We start from the raw sequence: 21176 nt of genomic DNA, 5'->3' as shown, positions 1-21176 counted from the left end.
AAGATTTAAATGAGAACGAGGGAAACCATGAATAGATTTTATTTTTAAATTTTCCAACTTTTATGAGTCAACATGTATCGGTGAATAATTTTTAACAGATTTTATCGCTAATCGTACACAGTATCTAGCTATTGTAAATATCTATGAGAGAAGGAGTGACATATATCTCGCAATATGTTAAAAATGAAAAGAAAAAACGGATAGATAAATTTATCGATTTATCTACCGAATGTGAAACCGATTTTCCATTGAACCATATCCAATAGGAAATATTTTCGAGCGTTCAAATGGCTTAGCTCAATCCATGTTACCGCTTAAATCTTAACCTACTTCTTGGCACGCTTAAAATATACAAATATCTGTTCGGTAAGACTAATGGTAACACGAGAAAAGGTAATAAATGAGAAGAATAAAACGAAGGCAAAACATTAATGGTGTTTATAATAATAATAACGACAACAACAACAACAGTAACAATGGGATAATATTTACGTTGGATACGAGCAAGAAAAATAAAGGCGAAAGTCGAAAGATGGCAAAACGTTATTGACTTTTTTAAAGCGATAAAATCGCAAACAACAGACCGTCGAATAAATCGAAGTTATTGGTAAATTGAAATTTCCGTCTCTTTCTATCACGAATACGGCAAACTTTTGAAATACCACTTTGTTATCGTGGAGCATCATCGATCCAGCGAGAACAGCAACGATTCCCGGTGCCGTGCGTGGAGCTCACCAACCTCGCTCTTTATTGCACGTTCCGTTCACATCGTGCCTTCAAACTGATACTGTGTACGTGTGTACGTGTGAAGAGAGAGAGAGAGAGAGAGAGAGAAAGAGAAAGATCTATGAATAGCACAGTGCTTTGGCCCGCATTGGTCGTGCCCCTTCCGTTCCGAGTCGCTACTTTTTTTCATCTTTTCCATCGAAATCATCAAGGAAAAACTGCCATGCTTGTATTTTCCTATTTTTCTTTCTCTTTTCTTTATTTTCCTTTTCTTTTTTTTTTTTCTTTTTTCCTTTTTGTATACATATTCCCTTGTTTGGAGATTATTTCTACTCTACTTCCATCTTCCTTATGAGGAAAAGATAATAAAATGAAATAAAAAAGGGAAGGGAAACCTTTTCTCCTCGTTTTTTGAAAATGTATTCATAAAAAGTATTCTCTACTATCTCTAAATCTTCAAATAGATTTAAGTGACAGGTAGGAAGGAAGAGAAGAAAAAAAGGATTCCTTTCAATCGTTTTCACGTTTTTCTGACTCTTCTAACGTGCAAAATGAAATATATGTAAATTTGTAAGAGCTAAAAATACATGACGATTTAACGTATTTCGTTTTATTCGAAATGAGAGAAACGGCGAAGTATCTAAGGGAAGCAGCTAAGCTTTTGCGAGGGGACACCGGCTCGAAAATAGAGAGAATAGATGGTGAGGGTAACGGTGAGTCCTCGGAACTGTGTCTCTCTCTCTCTCTCTCTCTCTCTCTCTCTTGTTTTTCATGCGCCCGCGCGCGCGCGCGCGCGCGTGTATGTCGCATATACGTATGTACGAAACGTACACTTTCGATAGAATTCGCATAGGCGCGGTTTTAAACTCGTTTCGCGCGCAGAGAAAGTAACTTGTGCGGGCGGAAAACTTTCGTTACGGATTGTAATAACGAAATCGAAAAGTACAACGAAGGTGAGGTACAACGAAATTTCCGACTTCGATCTGTGAATTTAGGTCAAACGTTCGTTACTCTCGATACTCATCGTTATTATCGATAATTATGAAAACCGATAATGAGATGCAATTAACCGGTAATTATTCATCCTTATCAACACCCAACCATACCGTTTGAACAATTTTTTATTATTTCGCTGTTTTGCAAACACAACAACTACAATTTTTATTTGATGCAAAAAACATCGAACTCATGGGATTTGATGAAGTTAAAACGAGTTTCGCCTCGAGTCACGCGATGGATATATATTTTATATTAGATCTCGTTATAACGGAATTCATGGGATCGTGTAGAAACGAATTTCTTGTTTTATATTATTTTCCTTCCGCAATGACTAAAAAGAAATAAATTTGAAAATACATTCACGTATAGTCGCGTTTAAAAATTCTTTTTTTCTTTTTTGTTTATTTCTTTGTAGAACCTTACATTATATTTTATCGTCTTAAAAGTCATCGAAGATGTATTGTTTTTCATATTGAAGGCCGTAATTTATAAACGTTATCAAAAATTACTATCGAATACGTGCGATTATTAAAATCGAAGAATATCGTCGTGAAGTTGTAATGAAACAAACATCATAAATCATATGTTACAGTTTCACAATGCAAATAACGCAAACTGAAGAAAATTGAATGAGTTCAACGTTTCTAGGAATAAACGGAGAAAAAAAGCGATGGAAACTCCCACATGTAATTCAAAGATGCGTGCATGAAAAAGGTAGACTCGATTAACTCGTTGCGTCATCGACTCGAAACTCGACCCTCCGTCCATTCTCCTTCGAACAATTTAACTTAAGTCGCCTAATTTTCTAATCGTATCGTTGTTACTGCGAATAACAACGTGTGTACATTGAATGAATCAAAAATCACGAAATCGAATTCGAAACTCGTAAAGTAATGCTTCGTGTTAATCGAGTTTGCATTAATTAATTAGTAAAATTAAATTCGTATTGTCCTCTAGGCGAGAGAAAAATGAAAAATGAACGAAAAGAGAGAGAGAGAGAGAGAGAGAAAAAAGAGAAAAAAAGAGAAAAAAGGAAAAATCATGTTAAAAAAATGTGTTTCGAAACGATTTACAAGGACTCACCGTTCTTGTAAGGACGATTTTGCATGATCGATAGGTTCGAGATGTTTCGTTAGAAAATTTTGCTTTTCCTGGGAGAAGAGGGTCCTCCGCGTGAGAGACACCGTCACTAACTAAAAGCCTAAACTACACTGGCAGCAAGCACCGAGAGAGTTATATGTAACCGAGCACGACGATCGTTCTCGCTCGGTTTCATCCTCGTCTCTTCGCCTCTATTTAGCCTTCTCTCATCTTTTCCAACCACGATCACCTCTCTTTCTATTTCCCTTTCGTTCGTAAAGCTCGACACCTACGCATTCTCAAGCACGCACGTGTGTACACATATGTACGTATATATATATATATACATACGTATATACAGATCGTTATGTCTACGAACACGTAATATCTCGAACGTGTGGTCGACGTGTCGTAGAAAACGTACATGTGTGTGCGTGTGTGCATGCCTGTCCCTCTCTCTCTCTCTCTCTGGCTGTCTATCTGTATCTTTCTTTCATTCTCTACCTACGTGTTCGTAACATATCCTATCGTGAAATTACCTAGAGCCAAGTCTGCGACGTACGTTGAATAGACTCAAACCTCCTTTTCTCCTGTGATCCGACAAATTCCCTTTTTCTCTCCACTTGAGTAGAATTTTGCTTTTCCGATCTGCATTGTTTTTCTCAAATCTATTTTTCCTGTTCTTTTTTTTTTTCTAAGCGACGAAATTCATTCTAATTCATATTGATAAATATTAAAAATGTTCTAATTATTCTATCCCAATAATATTTGTATAAACTGTGCCAATCAATTGAATTTGAAGAGATAGAAGGGATATAAAAGAATAAAACTACAATGCAATTGTTTTTTAGAAAATAAAAAAAGTTTGGTATTTGCTCGTCCATTAAGGAAAAATAAGATTGGAAGGGGTATAATTTCTAACAATAGTATCGAGTGGGACGAGGTATGGTACTAGAGGAAAGAGGAAAAAAAAGTTAAGAAAGTAAAAGAGGAGGAGGAAAGAGGAGATGGCAGGTGGTGGGTAAGAAAGGGAAGAAGACAGAGTAGAGAGGCACTACTATCGGAAGCGCCTAGGGGTTACGAGTCACCAGCACGAGTAGCCGGCGAAGGAGAGTCGCGAATCGTGAGGGTGGCTTTCCGCGTCCCTATCGATCGACGCCTGTGCAGTGAGCAACCCCTCGGTGCCGAGCGTCGACCGTGTAAAGCCCAGGGAGACAATCTCCTCTGGTTCGCGCGTCCTGCTGCGTTCTACGTCTCCTTCTACCTAGTTCGAGTTAGCAACATCCTCTACTTCTTTTTCTACGTCTTTGGATTTGGATTAGTCCTTTTTCACGTGTGTTCTCACGATTTATCTTTCTTTCTTTCTTTCTTTCTTTCTACCTTCCTCCCCTCTCTTTCTTTGTACTTACCACTTGGCGAAGAAAAAAAAAACTAGAAAGTAGAATTTTCTCATACTTCGATCTCCTTTCCAAAGGAAAGTAAAAGAAGAAGAAGAAGAAGAAAATTGCCCAGTGAAATGTATATCCGAGGTGAATATTCGTGTGTCTATATGTATAAAGTGTATTTGAATGGTGGTTAGAGTGTGTCTTTCTCAATATATTTCGTTTTCTTCGCTCGTAGGTATGTATTATAAGTGATTTTGTTGTTCTTCTTGTTGTTGTTGTGATTGCGAAATTAGAGATAAGAGCTTTTACGCTCATCGATTCGAATACTGTCCGAATTTGAAACGTTGGTACAACCGGTTAGTCGACAGTGAAACAGAAGTATAACAGATGTTTAGTGAATCAAAATCCACTTTGCACGTTCGATTTAATTGTTTACATTTAGAACACATCGAGCGTGGACGAGTAAATTGTTATCAACCAAGGGACGGATCGCGAAACGATTAACCGTACTCGTGGTTACTTTATCGGTACGCTTGTTAGATTTATATAATAGTTTATATGGGAGTACTGTATACGTGTAACGAAGAAAAGTGGGAGGAGAATGGTGGTGGAAATAACGAGCTAATCGATTTCGGCGAAATGCTATTTTACTAGATTTGATGTAACCTCAACTTTAAGCTGTTAATAAATCTACATCCGTTGAATATATTTATTCGATATTATAGAACTTGTAGAAAGTTCAAAGACAGCAAAGTTATTGTCTTGACTCGCTTATGGCTCTCTATTAGATCGGATAATGAAATTATATTCTAGAAATAGCCGCTTCAGACGATGCCCGACTACTTATATTAGAGGTCGTTTCTCTTTAGAACCATCGAACCTAAGACTCTCGAATACCGACTGTCAGACGTCTTTGACCATTTCCACTTTGCCGCTTGAACGAGAACCATTCACGATTTTACTACACGGTGTATACGAAATTGTCGAGTCATAGGTACGATCGAATAGTACAATAAAATAACCACTGGGACGACTTCGCCGTATGACAAAATAACCTCCAGTTGCTATTTCCCCTCCCACTCTTTATATTCTCGATATACAAAGCTATTCTTCCGTACCATCGGCTGAATCATTCATGCACCAATGACCATGAAAACTAGACTCTTGGTTCGTCGATCCGGATCGAAGTATCGATTCGAAGAAAAGTTCGTGAACCTTGAAACCCCTCTTCGAAATTTAACGACTTGGTGAAAAGAAGACCAGAAATGAAAATGTTCTGATTATACCAAAATATAGACACCGGCCTGTTTCTTCTAAATCAAATCCTTCAAAAATCGAAAGTTTTAATCTAGAGAGAGAGAGAGAGAGAGGGGTGGGGGGCGCTTTTAGCTATTTTTTTTTTTTTTTTTTTGTAAAATATATAATTTGAATGAATTGTAATATTTGATTTTATTGAAAACGATAAAACTTACAATATTTTCCTATAGAAACTCACTGTCTTTTTCCAAGCGAGATTTATGAAATTGTCAAGTGATTAATCGATTCCTCTTTTTCACGAGCAGATTTCACGTTTTCTTTGCTCGCCAACGATTTCGATACTTTCTCTCCTGTCTCCGCACGCGAGTCGTCAATTTCTTGATAGTAGCAATTCTATCGGTTCTACTCTTCTTTCTATTTCTTTTTTTCCTTCGACAACCAGTTGGTATGATTAGATCACGGAATCGATGCGATTAGATAATGTTTCACTCGTAGTTAAGACGTGAAACTGGACGCGAAGGTGTTACGGCTTTATTGATAACAAGCTAAATACATTTTCTTTTTCTATAGAGATTATCGGATTCAAGGAATTCTTTTTCCTTTATTTCATTGAAATACGATAAGAATGCAGGTGTGAACAATCTGAGACAAGTGCCAGGTATGAAGAATTGAGTTTGTAAGGTGTTTATCAACATTTCTTGATAGTAATCCTTCAAAAATTGCTAATTTAATTTTTTTCGTATAATTTTTTTTCGAATAAAACTAAACGATGTACGACCCATTGTAATGGATTCGAGTTCGTCGATTAAGGTACATTAAGTTGTTAAAATATGGATGAATTCTGCAAGGCATAACAAAGGCTTAAACAAGTCGCATTATGCGTTTGTCTCGATTAGCACCGTCTGTAGTTTCCCTGTGTACTTAATTTAATTCTACTCGTTTAAACGTTTCACACGAATCCACCAACAAAAACGAATCAAATTCGCATAGTTTCTTCTATTAAAAAAAAAAAAAAAAAAATATAAGAAAATAACACTGCATTTGGTATAATTAAAAAAGAAAACAAAAGAAAAAGAAAAGAGATACTATAAATTCTATCACAAAAAAATATGTATTTCTTTTTTCCTTCCAAATATATTTTTATTGCGTCGAAATATTGAGGAAAATGAGAAAAAGGGACTAATAAACTGTTGATAATTCGATTATCTTGTTCTTCAAGATGATTCAAATTCATTTTGACGTTTATGTATGTGATAAAAAATAAAAAGAAAAGTAAAAGAATTGGGATGTCACGAAAACAGCAGATTGTTGTAGCCTGGTAGTACATGACTTGCTGTTTTGCGGTTAGATAATATTTCTCTTGTCTCTCGTTGATGTGCAAAGAGGACTGTGGGGAAGAGAGAAGAAATCTATGAAACGGAAGAATAGAAAAGAAAGAGAGAGAGAGAGAGAGAGAGAGAGAGAGAGAGAGAGAAAGAACGTGCGCGCGCGCGCGCGAGGAGGAAACGACGAGACCTTTTCTTGCATGCGGTGCATTTCAGTTGCCGCGTTGCGTTCTACTGTCGCGTTGAAAACTGTTCTTCGTTTTTCATCGATCTTTCTATAACTTTTTCTTAATCAATCAATCGATCTTTTTTATCGAGCACGTGAAAGTGTCTTCTTAATGATTATTGTGCATCACTATAAATGATAGTAATGATAAAAAGTAAAGTAATATTTCGATCGAACGATTCCGATAAAATAAATAAAAAACGAACGTTATCACGACGAGTCAATGAGAAAAATTATATGCCACCTAGTATATCTGTATCATTTTGTTGGTTTTACGATAAATATGCCAAATTTTTCATGCATCTCGAGAGCACGTAGAAATTATAAAGAACGATTGAGCGTTCTATTATGAAATAGAATAATAACTTAAAAAAAAAAAATAATTGTCATATATTCATTGTAAACGTTCGTCATGTTCGCATGGTGCCACGCAAATTTCATATTTTGTAAACTTTCGCAAAGTAGAAAAGTATTTCGAAAAGAGAAAGAAATTGTTCGTGTTCACATTCTTTTCATTCTTCTCCTTTGGTTTCAGAGAAAAAAGGATTATAGAAGAAACTGATGACAATAGAAACGAATGCAAAAATCGAAAGTATTTTTCTCAAAGGAAAAAATAAAGAAGTAAACGTTTCGTCGCTTCGATTAGATTCGGTGAGGATACACGCGATAAATTAACACGGCGAAGATAAGTGGAACGATCGAGACGTGAGTGGAGGAGCAAGGTCACGGATAAACGAGGAGCTCGCAAAGTGTTACTCGAGTGGGAAAGAGCTTGTTTTCTTCGCGTCGATGGACGTTAGCAAGGTTCTTTATTACGAAGACCGTTCACCGTCGGTGTCGCGTTATTAAAATAGACGACGTAGTCGAGTGAATCTTAAAAGGATTCGGTTCATTCGGCTCGACTTGGCCCAGAAACGATGGTCATCGTGGCAAAAGCGTTCAACTTGATAAGACCCTGCATGATTCACGAGCGAAATTCGAACGGTTGAGGGGGAAAGGATAAGAAAAAGGAAGGTGAAACAGGAAGAAGTAAAAGAAAAAGTAAAGGAAAAAAGTAGAAAAGAAAAAGGAAAATAAAGGATGTCGGAAAGCGAGACGAAACCAGCCTCACCGGTGCCAAACGTTTGCACGCAAGGTTGCAACAGTCTTATCACCGTACAATGTCCAACGCTTCAAGTGACATCGCGCATGTTGCGTTCGCCAAGTCACGAAAGTGTCACCACCGATATTTCCCTCTTCAGTGTATCCTCGATAGCGAGCGAATTACGAGGTGCCAACAGGTTGGTCACCTTCAAGTCGTACAGCGATGTGCAGCTAGCCGGACGGGGACCCTCGCCGAAACCCGATCGGCAAATTCAGGGTAACAGGTGGGTGAACATCCATTGACCCATTCATGAGATCTGTCATGTGCAGAGCAGAATAAAAATAATGGGCTTGCTCTACTCATCAATGTGCTTTATTCGAAATGTGTCATCATTAGCGATACTTTTTCAATTACTCCTTTGGACGAATTTGTATTTGTCAATATGACGTACGCGTTGAATGACACGCAAACCTAACAACTCATATTTGTATACAGGACGGTCCATGTAATTGGAATTATTAAATATTAGGTTTAATGAAAAAGTCTGAAACGTACGTTATATTAACGATAGCCCATCATTTTGTCATATCCAACGTAGCTAAGAATCTATTTTATCTGATTCGTTCAGACCAGCCGATATTCCGGAAATTCTCTGGTTCGAGGAAGAGAACGATCTGATCCGCAGTTGCGGTGTTCTCTCCTCGGCACTGGGCCTTCGTAAAAGCTTCAGTACGAGCGATGTCTCGCAATTACCAAGCCCAGACGCATCTGTACCAGCTGGACTTCGTTCGGCCGTCTCAGCATTGGCGCTCGATACCCAAAGAAACAATCTACTATTGGAACACGCGAGGCTCGATCATGCCTCGAGATCCTGTAGCACGTGGGTCGCTGTTGGTGAACCCGTAGCGAGTACCTCTCAACTTCCGAGTCCTCACGGTGGTGCAGCGCAAGAACAGCCGCAACAATCATCGAGCTCTCACTCGTCTGCACCTCAGCCACCACCAGCTCCACCACCACCACCTATACCCTTTACCGGTGCCGATCTCATTAGGTCTGTCAATAAGAAGGTTCGACAGAATTATATACGCCGAAGGTAGGTTATAACTATATACAATTAAGGTTATGTTCGGTCCTCTCTTAATCTTGCTCGAAAATCGAAATCATTCGTTTTAACGAAGAAAATTTGTGAGATCGTTTAAGGTTAGAAGAGATTAAGCCTCAAGATATTTTCTAGATAAGCGAAACTTACAAAAGGAAAGAAAGAGTAAAAACGTGTTCTAGGATTTAAGAGAAAACTATTTAAGAGAAAAATATTTTCTATAGAATATCGACATTGACAAGGAATTTTATGAAGAAACTAACCGACGAATCTAGGACGCCTAAAGAGTATCCAGAGTAACCTAAAATTGGATGTTTACACATAAAAGGAATGTATCCTTGAAACATTAATACGATTCATGCTTCTCAGGTTGCTGACGACTTATCGAGCTCTCGAACGACTATCTCAAAGTGAATTCAACTTGGATCAATTGGAGGCAGCGGCAAGTGCGGCACAAAATACACCAGGTACGACATTGCTCGTACCTGGTACTACTTCAGGACTTTCTGGTACATCGATAATCGGTCGTAAGGAACGGAATCACGCCTTGACCGTCAGAGACGTCGAAAGGGAACGTGGTAATCAATTATCCAAGTACGAGAGGAACATGATGATCTTCAATTGGCTTCACACCCTCGATGATACAGCGATCGTCGACAGTGTCGAATAATCCTAATCGATTGATGATAATCGGCTTATCAAAAGCACCTATGGCGCTTACCGATCACGGACTAATCGGCATTGACGGATTATTTCTATCTTCTTCTTCTTCTTCTTCTTCTTTTGTTTCTTTTTAATATTCGTTGTTCCGTTTATCTTAACCTCTTCTTTCTTTAACTTTTAAATCTCGATTTAAGATACACACACACACACACACACACACACACACACACACACACACACATACATAAATAAAATCGAGATGTAATTTCGTAAACGGAAGATCTTTTCATAAAGGAATAAAAGTTGTTACAGTGCAAAGATATGGAAAAACAAAAAAAAGAAAAACAAAAAAAAAAAAAAAGAAAAAAGAAACTGATTGAGAGACGTCCGTCCCCTCTCGTCCAAAGATATATCACATTAAATAGATAAAAGACAAAATAAAACAAAAAAAGAAAAAAGAAAAAAAAAAAAAAAACAAAAAACATAAAAAAAAGGAAATAATTCCGGCGAACATATCCGAACAATCGGTCGATCGGAACAATGTGTACGAAGATAACGATTCTCACTGATTCACCAAGTGCACGCACCTAGAGCCATAGAATGTTGAGACTAAAAATGCGACATCACGATCTATCTCATTTTTATTATACTTATACTTATCGTCGATGCAACGACAGAGTATGTGATATATTTTCCATTTTTCTTATTCGATGACAAATTTTCTCTGTTTTCTCCGTCATTGACAAGATGAAATTGAAAAATGAATGAAAAGGAAAAAAAAAGACAAAAGATACATAATGCAACATTGATATTATTGTCGTTGCATCAGTGATATAGTATAGCGAATCTAGGATAGCGAAACTCTTATCTTTTTTTCTTTGTCAGTGTTATACTTTATCCAAAAAATGAACAGAACCGTTGATAGCATCGTTGCTCGACTGCTACTAATATATTACAAAATTCAACTATGTAAGGAAGAAGTTTTATTATTTTCTTTCTTAGAAGCGGAGATTTCGATTAATCGCGTCTCGCCAGGTGTTCAGGATAAGTATTAATTAAGTTACAAGAAATCGTAACGCTAAAATTGAAGAGAGATCGCAACGAGCTTTTGAGAACTTTCTTAACGAGCCTCGATACGTTTACTTTGACATATCCAAACGATTTGTCGTTTTACTAACAACAAATTTATACATTTTCTACAGTAAAAAAGGGGGAAAAAAAAAAAAAGAAAACGGAAAAACAAGACGAACACACTTTTGTATTCAGTTTGATACAACAAGATATTTTTCTATCTATTATGCAAATCAATATATTGACAGGTACTTTAACAGAAAACACGAAAAGCTCCCTGCGATCTGCCTTCGGTTTAATAATACGTGTTCCTATCAAAGCCTTAACAGTCAAACATAAATAGTGAAACCAAAATAAAAAGAAAATAAAAAAATAAAAAAAAAAAGGAGAAAGAAAAAAATAAATCCTGCCCCCCCCCCCACAAAAAAAGAAGAAAAAAAAAAAAAGAAAACTGTAACCTTTGGAATTTACTTTTATACTAATTCTCTCACCGTTAAATAACCGACCGATTAATAGACTTCGCTTATAATACGCAAATAATTATCAGTATTATGCGTCATAACACACAATAAACACCTACACGTACTAATGAGAAGATTTATATATATACATATATATATATATATATATATATATATATATATATATATATATATGTATGATATGTATATGTGCGTATACCTATACATTCCTGGGGTTGTAAACGATGAATGCGTGATTGGAATAACGTACGCTTTCCTTCTTATATTATATATTTAACGTTTCTTCCAAATGTTACATTTGTGAGTCTCGCAGTACCGATCCTTTACCCGGTGATTTCACATCGGATGGTATGGAATCCTAATAAAATCGCAGAATCTATTATACATAGAAAAGACTTTATTTAACCTATATTAGAATGATACAATGAAATTCAGCAACCTCTTTATTCGGATTCACTAATAGAGCTCGCATCCGATTCATATTCACTAACGTTGATTGTAAATTTGTACTCTTGATCGCATCCTAAATAAGCGTCGCTCATGAAATATAAAGTATATGAATGTTGTCCAGGCGCCGGTGCAACAAAGTCTAACTTTACTTTAGCTTTTTGTTGCAAAGTTAGTCTCTTGATGGAGAGTAGAGAATTGGTTTTGGGATCACCGATGACAACCCACCAACCTTCTTCACGCTTTTGTGGGAAGAAAGGTGCCATCACTGGGCCGGTCACTTCGTCTTCTCTTTCGAGCTGAACGATAACGTTAACGGTACCGCCACTGTGCAATTTATCCTTGTCCTGAACCTCGTAGGACATTTCGATGTTGGGATAACGATTACAGAATTTAGCAACGTCCGCCATTTGTGCATCGGTCAGCTGTAAAAGTCTATTTCTATCGTCGAACTCTAGTTCTATTACATCGAAAACGGTCTCGACGCTTTTCTCTGTGCATCGTTTGATCGTTTCAGAGGTAAAGTGCGGTAATTGTTTCAGGTAAGAATCCTTCGACCACATGGCTTGCGTAACCATCTGTGCTAATTCCATAGCTGCAACGGCTGGTGTCAACCAACCTGAAGAGCTAAGGACATCGACGCAGGCTTGTATCAATCTAATCGTTTTGCTCAAAACTAATTCCGTGTCCTTCTGTAATTCCGGACCTAACTGTATCCTAGAGAGATGAGCTAGTAAGAGTAGTTGAGCCTTCACCTGAGGATCAGCCATTCTTGTCGCTTGAGGTGCATGAGGTAGTCGCGCTGCTAAACTTCTCAACAAATTCTCCTCTCGTTGTCTAACTGGAATCGTTTCGTACTCCGCATAGGCAGCCGCCGATATTATCTCCAGGAGACCGCGTATCTTCGTTTTATTGTTCAATGATAAACTAAACAATTCTATGGTACCATAATTGATGTAATAATATGCGGCGATCATTCCAAGATTCAACGGTAATGTATCCATTTCGTCCTCGACCGCGACACATTTGGCCAATTCGAGATCGTTCAACGTAGTTTCGACCAATTCGGATAGGTGATCGGACAAATGCCTATGCGTGACCCCTTGCAATCCGTAATAATTTGGATTTTGAGTAAGTCTCCTGTAGAGGAACGTCCATGTTAAATAATCGACCGCGTCTTGCTTGTTTTCTATCGTCTTTGTAACAATTTCGGCGTTAAAGTGATCGTGTAATCTGTGATCCAAATGACTTTCCACTGGGAGCGGTTCGTTTAAGAACTTCTTGAAGAAATCCTTTTTAGAACTTTGACAAAGGAGCACGCACTTGGCATCGTCGTCCTCGAGAGGTCGATTAGCCCGTGCTACCATTTGCAATACGTCCGTTATCGGATAATCCTCGTACGCGTGAGTTTTCCCGTTGTAACATTGAGTGTCCATCACTACTACCAAGTGGGAGCTAATGGATAAACTCCAGCATAGGTCCCTGGTTGCCACTGCTACTTGAATGGCATCGCTGTCGAACATTTGTTCGACTAAACGTCTATCATCCGCAGATAATCCTTCGTGCAAATAAGCTATACCTTGAGACAAGGTCTCTTTCAACGTTTTATCCGTCATTCTATCCAAGAAGGGCTTGATATCAGCTTCCTCGGCATGGAAGAATCTCGATGGCGCACCCTCTGCCGCTGTGAACGTTAACAAATCGATGGCTGTTAATCTGGCCTGTCGACGAGTTGGTACAAATACGATAACAGGCTTGTGAGCGGCGTGTCTCAATATAGCGTTATACACCGGTTTGGCCATAGCAGCCAATCTGGAGGCGTTATGGGTGATGTTAATTCCTTGAACGTGTAATTCCAATGGTACGGGTCTTACCGAAGGATGAAAGTTAAAAGTTGCCGCAGCTGGTGCACCCAACCATTGCGCAGCGTCTTTGGCATCGGCCAACGACGCTGAAAGAGCCACTATTCTAGTTGGTTTATCCAATTGCGAAGAGATGTATCTCGCTCTGGAACAAGTAACTTCCAATACAGGACCTTCCTCTCCGCCGATCAATTGCAATTCGTCCACGATAAATAGCTGAATATTCTGTACGTTTTTTCGTTGTTTCCACCTTCGAGAGAGCACGTCCCATTTATCAGCGGTCGTTATCACTATTTGTCCTTTGGCAAGTAATTTCAGATCCGTTCCAGTTTCTCCAGTCAATAAAACTACTTTTCTGTTAAGTTGTTGGCCAAACTTTACTAGCCAATCGGCATAAATCAGTTCGGCTAATGCCTCCTTGCTGACCATATAGATGCATCTGCCTTCTTGATTTTGTGTCAACAAACGTAGTACCGCAAATTCGGCAATAGTAGTCTTTCCAGAGCCGGTTGGTGCACCGACAAATACGTTATCGTCGGAATTGTATACCGCATTGAATACTTGGGTTTGTATCGGATTAAATTGCGGAAATTTGTTGGCATATAAATTTTCGAATTTTGCATTTCGCAATGCGGTAATCGGCAAAGGCTGGAGATCTAGCAACTCCGTGGGCGGTAGATTCTTTTCCGGTAATATAAGGTGTCTAAAGCTTACGGGTAATTGGGTCTCAGCGCCGATCCATCTGTCCGATACCACGCGTAAGAAATACTGCGGCGGTAAGGGTTCGAATACTGGAACGAAGAATTTGATCAAGTGCTCGTCGGTCGCGTATTTCGCTTTCAAAAGGAAATATTCGTGATGTAGTATGACCTCGGAATCGACGTCCTCGACGAGAATCCAAAATGCTTCGGAGGCACCGTGTACTTTCTCGTCCCATTGAAAGTCAGGCGTGATCGTTAATTCGACCCGTAAGGTAGACCGCGTGATCGGCTGAATGTGCGTCGACAATTCCAATTTTGGAAACTGACGGACATATTTATGAATGGTTTTGCCCAATTTCGGTGAACGTATCATTTCACCGGTTTCATTCGGTCCGAGATCGTACAATCTTTCCCACGGCATGTTTTTCTTCTCTATTTTCTTGACTATTTCCTCGGGCATCTTTCGGAATTGTCTTAAAAGTGACATGGACTGCCACATTCTACGATCTATCATCTTGCACAAGGATAAACATTTGTCCGCTAATTGGGCCCATCCGCGGAACAATACAATTTCGAATATAGCTCGCATTAATCGCGTTGCCGATTGCGTAACTAACATCATGTCGGACATCAGAGCGAATCCCTCTAATTTTAATTGTGAGATGTATGCCTGCAACAATACGTTCACTTTGGCACTAGGCTCTTCGATGCTTTCCTTGACCGGTATAGGTACCCTCTCCATTAACTTTTGCAATTCCAATTTCTCTTCCTCCCTGACGTTGATATTTTTGAATTCGCTGGACAATGAGAACACTCGGAATAATTCGATCTCGCTTAATGTACGCTTCAGAAGTTGATTGTACGTCGACATTGTTTCGTGAGTGCAATAATAATGCGAAGCTATTCTACCTAATTCGGTTGCTTGGAAATTTCCCGATTTACGATCGTACTTAATCAAACCACTTCGGTCTAACGCAACCGCGGCAGAATGGATCAAGTCAGCTCTATGTAATTCCAATAAAGGATCTTCTCTCAATTTGTCATGACTTATTCCATAGAGATTGGGACAACGCGGCATTCTAACGTACAAATACGTGTAACCGAGCCAGGTCACGGCATCTCTAATATTTTGAATGGTTCCTAATACTATCTCTGCGTTTAACATATCCGGTAGCTTGCTGATCAATTGCGATTCGATCGGTAATTGTTGATTCAGAAGAGACAAATAATATTGTAGCTCGCTATGATTGGTAATTAAAATTCCTTCGCCTTTGGTGTCATATTGCGGACGACCGGCTCGACCTAACATCTGTAGAACGTCCAAGGCACCTAATTCGACCCACCTGCCTTTTTCTGGATTATAAACTTGCGTACCCTTGATAATGACCGTATGAGCTGGCAGATTAACACCCCAAGCCAAAGTGGCGGTTGAAACGAGAACTTGTATGTGCCTGTCGGCGAAAAGATCTTCGACCAATGTACGATCTACTCTGGTCATACCGGCATGATGGATGGCAAATCCGTATGGCAATAAATCCTTAAGCTCTTGATTCTTAACTTGTTCCGCTTCGCTCCTTAATACCTCCATAGAAGCGGAACCTTCTCGAAGAAATTGCCCTAAGGTATCCTTTTCTAAACACATGTCTCTGATCGCACGTGCAGTTTTACCGGTCTCCTTGCGAGAATGCACGAAGATCAATACCTGATTCCTACCTGCGTGTTCCATTGTTTTTTCATAAACTATTTCATTCATAACTTGAAATCTTTTCAATGCTTTTTTCTCGGTCACGCCAATGTATTGCTGTTCCAAGGCAACGGGCCTAAAACTATTGTCAAAATAGAAAAGGCCTGTTTCCATTTTTATACGCAGGAACGTGGCAACGTCTTGATAATTTGGCAACGTAGCCGAAAGACCTACAAGCCGAACGTCTTCCTGCGTCGTTTCAATGTTCCTGATCGTTCTTGCCACCAATGCCTCCAATACCGGTCCTCTTTCGTCATGCAACAAATGAATTTCATCGATAATAATTAATCTTACTAACGAGGTGAACGTCTTTTCGCCACCTTTACGCGTTATAATATCCCATTTTTCCGGTGTGCAAACAATTACTTGCGTCGCAGCTATTTGTTCTCTGGTTAACTGATGGTCTCCGGTCAATTCCGAGACTGTTAAATTATAAGTCGACAATCGTTTTCCAAAATTACCAACCATTTCTTGTACAAGAGAACGCATTGGCGCTACATAAATAATTTTGAATTCGTCCGCGTTTATTGTGCCGTCTGCATTAATGTGTTTACCGATTTCACGCATCATACAGAGAAGAGCAACGTTTGTTTTTCCAGCCCCAGTAGGAGCACACAGTAATAAATTTTCATCGCTTTCCAACGCAGTCTGATATAAACGACTTTGAATTCTGTTTAATGTCTTAAAACCCTCAAAGGCAGGTTGGACGTATTTTGGTAAATCTTCGATCGGTAGAAGTTTCTCGTTCTCGCCAAATGGTTTGGGTTTCAAAGCAGGTACATGAACTTCCTCGTATCTAGAAATATATCAAATAAAAGGAAATTGTAAATTATAAATATAAATGGGTGCATATGGGTCAATCTTACGAGTTTAAATAATATACAAAGGGTGGCACAGGAACTGTTCTAAAACATTGGGCGATTTATCAAATGAACTTGGGTCCTTAAGTTTGACATTTTTTTTTTTTTTTATTTATTCCTCAAAGAAAGCTATTATACTACCAATTTGTTTCTTTGTTAAAACTCCATTTCAAACATTGTTCAAGACTTTGGAAATAACAGCAATTCCATCCGTTCATTGAAATTTTCGATATCGACGGGGTACGGTAAACTTTGCTCTCGAGATAATTCCACGAATGGATCGAGCAGGGTAGGGGGAAAATTGGCCAAATGCGACCACCAAATAATTTATGTAACCAAACAATGCACGATCCAACTATACAATGTTTTAAGATCAATTCTAATTTGTCTTCATGGTGGTTCCAAGGATTTATGCAACGTTTCTATATATACACACATATATATATATATATGTGTATATCGTCTGACGATAACAGCACGAGCTGTGTCGTTTTCGAAAAAGTAAGGACCAACTGCGCTGTTAAAAGTTGGGAACTAAAGTGCGTTCTAATAACTGATTTACCGTTCTGACATTAACCTCTTTCATAATGTTAGCTAATAAAAGTCAGCCATATAAGACGTTTGAAAATCGTTGGAAATTCCTGTGGCCCTTGCTATACATACCCTTTCCTTTGTTTCCTAAAACTTCCATCAGGTAATTGACAACGCTTGTTTGCCATAAAATGACTTCCTTGTGCAAATATTAAATCCTCCAAGTCTATTAGATTTCTAGTCCCTTGTACTTGACCTCCTGGACCACCGGTGTCTTCATTTTCTTCTCTTCTCTTACGCTGCGCTCTGGCTTCCATTGTTTCGTCCGCATCATCATCCCCTTTTCCTGTATCCAATTGTTTCAAAATTTTGGCAAGTATCGGATCATCGTTCATCTTATTACGTATCTTTTGTCTCTCCGATTCGGACTGCGAGGCTGCCAACATTGTGCAGTAAGCAACTAAAGTAAAAGATTAACATTATTAAATAAATTATATTAGTCCACAAAGTAATCATAAAGTATTGGCATGTTAACTTACTTGTGTGTCTATATTTTTTTAACTGCTTTATAAAATCGAAACAGTCGTAACCCAAAAGTAAAACTAATTGATTTTCACAATCACGATCATCGCTAGCATCCTTCAAAACTGTTAAGACTTCTGCTGCTCTTGCTTGAGAGACCATTGCGTCGTCGTATATTCTACTTAATCTTCTTTGGAGCCAATACGCATCTATATCAAGCGGATGCAATGGTTTCTCCTTTTTCATCTCTTCCGCGCCACCTAACTAAAAAGAAAAGAAATATAATAATTCATTAAATATAAATAATAAAATCGTACGTATATTAATTACTATATTATTTATCTTCTTACGTTCTCAGCATGAATGGCTCTATCATCGTTAGCTTCCTCTCCTTCATCTCCCTCGTCATCATTCTCCCTAACCTCTCCATAAACGTCTTCATCATCTTCCTCGCTGCTCTCTTCAAATTGTACGTTAATTCCATAAGTCTCATCAATATTTTCTTCATTTGTAGTACTTTTTTCGTCGCTTCCAAAATCTGTTATCTTCTTTCCAAGATTCACCAATAACGCAAATCTTTCTTCGGCTAGCGAACCAAGTAACAATTCTGTTTCCTTCTTCTTTTCTCTTTCCTTTAATCTGTCATTTTTCAATACCGCCAAAACCTCATCCGCAGCACCACATAGAATGTCACGTGGTTGATCACCTAAAGCTTCTTGAATAAAACTGAGCAATACTTCATAAGTTTGACGTGTTTCTTGAGTTTTGGGCCGATAAACGATACCAACCATTTCATCAACTCCTTCAGAGAGCAAAGTGGCACCTCTCATACGTGCAAAATCGTATTGTGCTTCGTCGCGCTTCTGACGTCTATAAAACATAAACATTATTTATATTTAACGTTTAACGTTCAATCAATTAACAATTAAATTGAATTAAGATTTCTCTTACTTTGCCTTTCTTTCTTCAGCTTTTCCTGGTTTCGTTCGTTGAGCTCTGTCTCCCATCCGTGTGCCATCGAGCTTCCCAACAAGGGACATAACTTCTCCTGTAGCTTCATCTCTGCTACGTCTTTCTATTAGTCGAACGTCTGCTTGTAAAACTAAATTTGAATTCTAGAAATAGACATAAGCTTCATTAGAGTAATAACGTTTTAACGTATGATAACACATTACGAATGCATTCCCGGTAAACATTCCCCCATAAGTAACGTTGACCTATGAGACCATTTTAAAATGGATACCTTCGTCCACGATTACGATAAATAATATTATTTGTTTGTTTATTTTACTGATATGATATTAGATTTATATTTAAAAAGAAGGATCAACTGATACTCACTGCTTTATACTCGTACTGCAGTTGCCGCGCTGCTGCGTCCGCCATATTCTCTTACAATATATTGTGAAACAAATATCCTAATAGGTTAATCTTAGAAAAGATACGAACTGCACTTCCGAATGCTTCATATATCCATACACTTCACGCTTGTTTTCTCATTTACGTTATTATTAGCATTGGTAGAATTGTGCATAATATAAAACGATCATATCCGTAAACTATTTGTCCATCTTATGGTATAACGTATTGAGTTAATGAATTAGAGATATCGATTGTAAAAAATCGATATCCGTATCGATATCCGTATCGATTACTGCATCGATCTTTTTTAAAATCGATTATACCATATCGATATCTCGAGGATCGATCCTTCTAGATATTTTACAATCGATCCCGATTGTTACTCTTCGACCATAGACATTTTTCTCGATCGATTTTTTATTTCAAGAAAGAAAGAGATATTAGAAGAGATATTAGAGGACTGTATGAGTGTGACACGAAAATTTATCATTTGACAATATATCCATAGTTTTTTTTGCTTTATTACGAATTGTTATGTTGGCCAACCTGTCGCGTATAGTAATTGCCCAATCTCGATACGTTCGGCATTCCTATGATACGAATTTGATTGGTTCGTCTGTTGTCGTCATCTTTCCATACATTTTCGTTTCGCTGTTCGCATTGAATTGAACAAAATTTCAAATCAACTTGTAGTATTTGAACATTTCTTGAAGGAAATTTTTTTTGGAAAAATCGATTCGTTGACACCTCTATTGTGAAAGTCCTAAAAAAGGAATGACAAAGCGCAACAGAGAAAGTTCTGTGATAATGCGTATAAAGTTGTATTAGCAAACAACATTGTTGTTTGCTCAAACGACTGATTCACTGAAAATACACAAGTATAATTGAAATTTCTCAGGAAAGATGAATTTTTTGGATCGTTCTTGCTGTTGCCGTTGACAGAGACATAATTACAATCAGTTACGTCCAATTGTTAACATTTTCTAATTTACAATATGATTAACAAATTATTATTGACAATGAGATAATTACTTCTTACAATCTTGAAGCTTTAACGATAATTTGTTGATTTTAAAAGAGGAAAAATATGTTTCTTAATGAAATTATCAATTAATTTTATTTCACTTTTTCACTTTTGCTAGTTACGTTCTGTCGGTATAAAAGGTACCTTCTATTACCCACCTTCCTTCGTTCGTTTCCAACGAGCGAATTGTGAATTGCTTTTATAAAGGCGCATTTGTAAGTAACCTAAATTATACAATAATTACGCAACATTATTATTAAATGCATTAATACCAATCGCTTTTTAATACCAAGATATAAACACTTGCGTATTTGTCAAATGATAATTACATCTAAATAACTTATTTCGATGTAAAAATTCTCAACGTCGTTTCTATTTTCATACGAAGTATTTCTTATCTAATCGCCTTTCTACCTCTCATTAGCCTTCATTAATTTTAATAATCGATACTGCTCAATAAAAATCTCCTCCGCATTTTATACTGAAGGAAGTGAGATAATAAATGTAAACGTTCAAGACGGACAAACTCATCGAAACCATAAATAAACGAGAAATTATCTACCAAGTATGGACCATATCAGGCAAGTAAGCGTATTATCAATAGGACCTATGAACTTTTCAAGATATCTTAGAAAAGTCATTCTCCCTTTTTTCTTTCTTTTTCTTTTTTTTTGCTTTCCTTTTCTTACGATAAATATTACTGATCGTTCCGGTTATTCGAATAGC

General features: G+C 37.9%; 3 protein-coding genes across 12 annotated transcripts in view; 1 reads left to right on the top strand and 2 right to left on the bottom strand.

Moving 5' to 3' along the window:
• LOC124423835 (janus kinase and microtubule-interacting protein 1-like) overlaps positions 1–2980 on the bottom strand; it is a 38352-nt gene extending 35372 nt beyond the window's left edge. For 3 of the 5 annotated variants that reach the window (XR_006942168.1, XR_006942169.1, XR_006942170.1), the window contains exon 1: positions 2809–2980. Coding sequence is in view for 1 of the 5 variants with exons in the window: in XM_046962083.1 (XP_046818039.1) it covers positions 2809–2833 (25 nt within the window). In the remaining 4 variants the exon portion in view is untranslated. The remainder of the gene's footprint in view (positions 1–2808) is intronic. The other 2 variants (XR_006942171.1, XM_046962083.1) reach the window with 1 other exon arrangement.
• LOC124423837 lies at positions 1656–11781 on the top strand. Of its 5 annotated transcripts, none has more exons than XM_046962090.1 (4): positions 1656–1679; positions 7534–8365; positions 8711–9175; positions 9551–11781. In XM_046962090.1, the coding sequence occupies exons 2-4, from the start codon at positions 8079–8081 to the stop codon at positions 9849–9851; spliced, it is 1053 nt and encodes a 350-aa protein (XP_046818046.1). In that variant the 5' UTR covers positions 1656–1679; positions 7534–8078; the 3' UTR covers positions 9852–11781. The 5 variants fall into 5 exon arrangements, with proteins under 5 accessions (XP_046818046.1, XP_046818043.1, XP_046818042.1 ...); XM_046962087.1 differs by lacking the exon at positions 1656–1679 and adding an exon at positions 3850–4334; XM_046962086.1 differs by lacking the exon at positions 1656–1679 and adding an exon at positions 3850–4425.
• On the bottom strand, positions 11775–19683 carry LOC124423834 (putative U5 small nuclear ribonucleoprotein 200 kDa helicase). Of its 2 annotated transcripts, none has more exons than XM_046962081.1 (6): positions 19406–19683; positions 19016–19179; positions 18415–18934; positions 18082–18328; positions 17675–18002; positions 11775–16947 (listed from the first exon to the last, which is right to left on the bottom strand). In XM_046962081.1, the coding sequence occupies exons 1-6, from the start codon at positions 19448–19450 to the stop codon at positions 11841–11843; spliced, it is 6411 nt and encodes a 2136-aa protein (XP_046818037.1). In that variant the 5' UTR covers positions 19451–19683; the 3' UTR covers positions 11775–11840. The 2 variants fall into 2 exon arrangements, with proteins under 2 accessions (XP_046818037.1, XP_046818038.1); XM_046962082.1 differs by lacking the exon at positions 19406–19683 and having other exon boundaries at positions 18415–18790; positions 18853–18934; positions 19016–19058.
• Between the last annotated feature and the right edge of the window lie 1493 nt (positions 19684–21176).

Source organism: Vespa crabro, chromosome 4 (assembly GCF_910589235.1).
Source record: "Vespa crabro chromosome 4, iyVesCrab1.2, whole genome shotgun sequence".
In the NCBI taxonomy this organism is placed as follows: domain Eukaryota; kingdom Metazoa; phylum Arthropoda; class Insecta; order Hymenoptera; family Vespidae; genus Vespa; species Vespa crabro.
This window is presented reverse-complemented; position numbering and strand designations above follow the sequence as displayed.